Here is a 6,621-nt window from a genome sequence, read left to right as displayed (position 1 = left end):
TCTCTTATTAGATAGTTCACTAATTTGCAAGTCTATAAGAGATTTCAGCTTTTCTCTTCAGAGAGATATCTTCTCATGATCAACTTTCTGAATATTTAATAAAGAAAATTAATTTTTAAGCAGTGAATATATTCTATATAGTTGAGAGAGTATTTTCTTTGAAGAATTATTTTCATTTCAATTAAGAAATCTATTCTAATTCAGTTCATTTTCTGAGTTGATTGATGAAAATGAAGAAGAGACTCTTTCTCTGAATATATAATTTAAGCTCATTTTTTATAACTCTCAGAGTATAGTTCATACAGGTCTTTTCAAATCTGATAGCAGAAGAGAGAATTGATGCTTCAATTTCTATTGCTTTAATAGAAGATGATTTAAATACTCTTAGAATTCTTTTAGAGCTCTGATTTACAGACTATGAAAGAATTAAGTGAAATTTTGTTGATTATTCTATCAAACTTGAACTTCATAATCAGCTACTGAGGTGATACAGACTATATATAACTGTCTCATAGCCTGGAACAATAGACCTCTCTCTGTATATAATAGTCTGATTATGCTATTTAATAATCTTTCTGACTTGATAGTTCTTTGTTGAATATAATATTTAAAATTCAACTTGAAGTTTAATCATACTTTCAATCATTTAACATTCAAACTGGGTTTAATATCTTTATTCAAAAGAGTTAGACTTAGTTTTTTTCTTATTAAATCTGGAAAAAAAGTGAATTCACTCAGTTTTATTCATATTAAATTGAATTTGATTGATATCTGCTCTAATAAAATTTTCTTTACTCTCTTCTTAATCATTTCTAAATTCTCTTTAATTATTTATAAACTGTAAACTAGATCAATATCATCTATATAGCTTGAAGATCTCACTATTTTCATCTCTCTAATCTTGAATAGATATGCTGTGTATAATGTAAATAAAACAGATGAGATTGAAGATTCTTACAGTACTTGTATTTTTCTCTCTGTCTTATCTTATTTCATTTCATCAAAGAATAATTATATAATTCTTTTGAATATAAAACAGTTAACTCATTTTATTAGAGAAAGTGACAGTTTTAACATCTTTAAAGTTCAAATCATCTTTGACTTTGAAACATGATTAAATGCTTCTTTTATATAAATAAAAACTGCATTTGAGACCAGATCTTTATGCTTTACTATTTGAATATTATGAACAACTGAAAGAACAGTGTTAATTGCGCCCCGGTGGCCGAATAGTTAATGGGGCCACCCAGTAGCACCTTGGCGTGGGAAACCAAGGTGTGTGGGTTCAAAACCTGCAGGAGATACATTAAATCCAGAACTCAAGCACCTCAGGTTTCTAATAAATACAGAGATGTACAAATCACTTCAATGAATCACTCTATGTTTCTGGGCTGAGAAGTTATTATCACATGTATCTAATTGTAACCCCTTTGTATTTTTCTATGTTCTTGTTATCTTGGTGTGATCTCAACATCTGTATTTCCTCCTGTATAATCAACACTTGACCTGTATTTAACATCACGCAAGGACTCATCGTAAGCTCTGCTTGCATATGAGTATAATAAAAGAATAATAATAATAATAATAACAGTGTCAATTGCAGAATATTATTTTCTATCTTTTATTTATTTATTAAATAAAAGAAAATGACTAATAGAGCTTATATAAGATAGTCTAGTAACTATTTTCTTTTCTAAAATTTTTCCTAGATAGTATAATAGAGATATTTCTCTATATAACTTAGAAATTGAAGCTTTTCTATTAGATTTTAGAAGAATCACTTCAGTAGCTTCTCTTCAGTATTCAGAATAATATTGATTTTTTAAGAGATTGAAAAAGAGCTTAAAATATTCATTCTTTAAGTTAAAATATATATTTCAAATGATTAATTGATTGATTGAATCAGGCTCTGCAGCAGTTTTAATTGAACTTGAGATTATAGCTGACTCTAGTTAATTATGTGTAAGCTTAGTCTACTCTTAGTTATTTTTATTAATATATTCATGAAATAATATCTACTTCTCTTCTGAATCTGATAAATTTTGAAAGAGAATTCTCATAAAAGCTTGATATGTTTTCTTAAAAGAGTTTGCTGTATATAATTCATTCTGAAACTTATATTCTAAGGTTGAAAGTTTTGCTACACTTCTTGTTTCAGTATAGTTAAAGACTTCAAAAACTTCTTTCTCTTATACTTCTTTAAGAAATTTGTTTCAGTAGTTTTTTTTAGCTCTTTTAATATGTGAAAAATATTCATTTCTGATAGCTTTGATCTCTTTATTAGATATTAAGTTATTGTTTTAATCTCTCTTAGCAGTGACTAGTTATTTTCTTTTAGAAGTGATATTCTCATTTCATTAAGATTTGAAATACTTAGAAGACTTTTTCTCTGAAATATTTTATCTAATACTTATTAGAAGAATAGATGTAATTAACTTTACTCAATTCTCAAGTATTTCATTTGATATATCTTAACTCTGATTTCAATAGAGCTTACTCTGCTTTTTAAATTTCAGCAGTTTTATACTTTCTTTAACTGCTTTTCAATCAGCTTTTTCAAAGTTATATTGATTAGAGAGAAGAGAATTTTCACTTATTTATTTTTCACTCAGTTTAATATCAAATTAAATAATCTCATGATCTGATTCTGAGATCTCATTTAAATTAATAAACTAGTTTATAAGTCTTTTTTCAATTAGATTTTATGATATGAAAGTTAAATTTATAATAGATTTCTGAAAAAAGTAATAATATTTGATAACACTTTCTATTGAATTTTCAACAAATCAGTACTATGTTATGATATTATATAAGTGAGAAATAATTTCATAGTCTTATTTAATATTATTCTTAACAATGAGATCACAATGAAAATATAACTAAGAATTTAAACATATTCTTTAACTAAGACTAAATTTTTATTTGAAAAGTGAATTTGAGATCTTTAATATTTGAAATAAAGTGATTTGAAATCAATGTAATGAATACAAATCATGATCAGAAGTAATGCTTTGAAGCAATGTGATAACTGTAAACTTTGATTCTGATCTCAGACATGGTCACACGGTCAGTCTAGCAGTTTCTACACATTTTTCATTCTCTTGAGATCTTTCAATCATCTAAGACAGATAATAAATGTGTGAATGATGAAGAAAAACCATGAGAATTGACAAAGGGATGATATTTTGTTGTAGTGTTGATTTATCATCCACTATTCGGCATAGTGGGTGGGGCGGCAAGTATTCCTTCGTGTCTCAATGTTTCAGCCCTTCTGAAGGATTACATAGTATCTCGCCAGCAGGCTTGATTTCACTTTATCCAGTATCTGCTGTGGCTGACCAACTGGCAGGCTCCATAGAAGCCGCGGGGCCTTAACGGTTAAGGCCTAGCCCGATTCCTGGCGGGCCGCGCGGGAATATCGATACATACTTCGCACTCCGAAAGTGGTGTAGAATGATATGATGATGGGAAGCAATCCCTCTTTTGGCTATGAATAATCCATGCTCAGCCCGCTGGTTCCATGATCGGCCACCACATCTTTGGGAAAAACTTAATCTGGTGACGATGAAATCAAGGAGCTTTCTAGCCGAGGGTAGAATATCATCCACACTCAAACATCAGCAGCCCTATCACACAAGCTAGAAAAACTGGTATGATTCATTTTATTAGTATGATCCTTTGTTCATAATTTGTTTCGAATCCTTTTCGCCTTCGATAATATGTATGACGCTAATGGGGCGCTAACAAACAGGCCCTTGTCCCACATTTATGTGGCGTTGACCTGAAAGCCACTCTTCGTATAAGTACGGGCTAGTAGCACGGAATAATGATGGTTTTGTTCGGGTTTCGTAGATTTTGAATGAAAATATATCTTTCCTTCTTCTTTTTCGAGGGATCTTGGCCTTTAATATTTAATTTACTTTTGTGATTTCCTTTCTCTTCGTTTGTGTGATTTTAATTTATCTGTCGTAATCAAGAATGAAATCGGACTTGGTGGCGCTCTGGACCACCATCATTGCAGGCGCTCTTTCAGGTCAGTTTAGGTGCGCTCACCGCGTGCGATTGTTAATTGAAACCCCCTGACATATCCACTTCGGATAGGAAGATAATAACTGGAACTTCAGGTACAACTACGGCTGCTGCTCTTGAGCCCATTCGGGATGTAGCTGTACGAGCCTTGCCGAACGCTCCCGATGGGTATACGCCTGCCGAAACAAGGTGCAGCGACAGCCGTCCGTCAGTTCGCAGTGCGGCAACGCTCTCGCAAAATGAAAGGTTCTGGCTGGAAAGAAGAAGAAAGCAGACCACCGATGCGATGAAAGATTTCTTCGGCCGCGTTACCATTGACGGATTCGATGTGCGGGCTTACCTTGAAAACAATGCGCAAAACCATTCTGCGCTCCCTAATGTTGGAATTGCGGTTTCAGGTGGTGGATACAGAGCTTTGATGAATGGTGGAGGCGCATTGAAGGCATTTGATAGCCGGACAGAATCTGCCACGGGCCCTGGACAACTAGGTGGCCTGCTGCAGTCGGCCACTTATCTATCCGGTCTAAGCGGTGGCGGATGGCTCGTCGGATCACTTTATATCAACAATTTTACCACCGTTTCGGAATTAGAGGCAGATGAGGATGGATCGGTATGGGAGTTTAGCGAATCGATTCTCGAAGGCCCAACAGAAAAGGGTATCAAGTTTCTCAATTCCGTCGATTATTACAAGGAAATATACAGGGCCGTAGAGGGGAAGAAAGATGCTGGATTTGATGTTTCACTGACAGATTATTGGTGTGTTTTACTCTCCTGCAAAGAATTATTACGTGTCAAATCCACTGGTTATGGGACTAGAGTTGACCATAATTGCTGTTTCAAGGGGCCGCGCTTTGTCGTACCAGCTCATTAATGCCCCGGAAGGCGGGCCAGCGTATACATGGTCCTCCATTGCGCTTAGCCAGGATTTTAAGGACGGGAATATGCCACTGCCCATCCTGGTTGCCGACGGAAGGAATCCTGGGGAGTTGTTCATCGGAGGCAACGCCACAGTATTTGAGTTTAACCCTTGGGAATTTGGCACATTCGACCCGACTGTCTTTGGCTTCATTCCATTGGAGTTCCTCGGGTCAAAATTCGAAGCAGGGACCGTGCCCCGGTCCGAATCTTGCGTACGTGGTTTTGATAACGCGGGTTATATCATGGGCACATCATCATCCCTCTTTAACCAGTTCTTGCTGAACTTAGATGGCGTTGATGTGCCGGGATTTGTCATAGATGCATTCAAGTCTATCCTTGAGAGCATTGGAGAAAGTAACAATGATATCGCAGCTTACGAGCCCAATCCCTTTTTCCGCTACTCCAACGATACGTCGCCATTCGCGAAGGAGGAATCCCTAAACCTTGTGGATGGTGGGGAGGATCTGCAAAATATTCCTCTTCATCCTTTGATTCAGCCAGAACGGCACATCGACGTCATCTTTGCCGTGGACTCTTCTGCCGACAATGACTTCAACTGGCCAAATGGCACCGCCCTGGTCGCAACTTATGAGCGCAGCATGACCTCCAGCATTGCCAATGGCACCGTCTTCCCAGCAATCCCGGACGTGAACACCTTCGTCAACCTGGGACTTAACAAGATGCCCACATTTTTCGGGTGTGACAGTGCGAACATGACGGGGCCTTCTCCTCTAATAGTCTATATCCCCAACTCGCCCTATGTAGCCTTTTCCAATGTCTCCACATTCCAAATGGAATACTCCGTCGAACAGCGCCGTAAGATCCTTCAGAACGGATACAACGTTGCAACCATGGGTAACGCCACCGTTGACAAAAACTGGCCTACTTGTGTTGGATGTGCAATGCTCAGCAGGTCTTTTGAGCGCACAAATACGCCAGTTCCTGAAGCCTGCAAGAACTGTTTCGAGGCATATTGTTGGGATGGACGGGTTGATAGCACTGTTCCTTCAGTATACGAGCCAAAACTGCTGCTCGGGCCCGTGAATACGAAAAGTGCGGCGTCTGACATTGTCCCACATTCATTCGCTTTGCGCATTGCTGCTGTTGGTGCGGTAACGATAATGCTGCTGTAGTACAATGTACCAGCATGTAACCCTTCTTTGGATGTTTCCTTGACCCTTTTTTTTTTTTGGTCCACTGCAAGGCACAATTAGCGCTGTGCTTCTCACCGCCTTTTTTAGCCAATCGCAAGTTTGTTGTGGAGGTTACGCACCAATTAGGAATCAGAAAAGAGGTGGCAGAAAATCCACGCTAATTGTGCCTCGCGAGGAGCCAGTGACAAATGTGTCAAATTGGTCTTTTATACTGTTGGTGATTACTACACCTACTCTTGGAGGATAACGTTGTTGTGTTGTGTTGTAATCTAACTACGCGAGTTACACTAAATGGATAGGTTGGGGTGGCACGTGACTAGGGTAGGTGTAGTAATCACCAACACCCCCCCTTGCTACACCGTGGCCTATAATAAGCCGCCACCCGGGGCCTCCCCCATTCTCAAATCTTTCAAAAATACAATAATAATTAATTACATGAATCGGACCCTGATTTTCTTATTAGAAAAGGCGTCTGTACAGCAATAACTGTAATAATCAAGAAATACATGCAAAATCTATT

General features: G+C 37.2%; 1 protein-coding gene across 1 annotated transcript; it reads left to right on the top strand.

Moving 5' to 3' along the window:
- The first annotated feature begins 3,164 nt into the window (after nt 1-3,164).
- BDBG_00525 (lysophospholipase) lies at nt 3,165-6,309 on the top strand. Its single transcript, XM_002629233.2, has 3 exons — nt 3,165-4,033; nt 4,125-4,785; nt 4,871-6,309. Exons 1-3 carry the CDS (start codon nt 3,979-3,981, stop codon nt 6,078-6,080), a joined length of 1,926 nt encoding a protein of 641 aa, XP_002629279.1. The 5' UTR covers nt 3,165-3,978; the 3' UTR covers nt 6,081-6,309.
- The last annotated feature ends 312 nt before the right edge of the window (nt 6,310-6,621 follow it).

The sequence above is a fragment of the Blastomyces gilchristii genome (assembly GCF_000003855.2).
Source record: "Blastomyces gilchristii SLH14081 genomic scaffold supercont1.1, whole genome shotgun sequence".
NCBI classification, from domain to species: Eukaryota; Fungi; Ascomycota; class Eurotiomycetes; order Onygenales; family Ajellomycetaceae; genus Blastomyces; species Blastomyces gilchristii.
The sequence above is the reverse complement of the archived record's forward strand: the minus strand, read 5'-3'. Positions and strand labels throughout refer to the sequence as shown.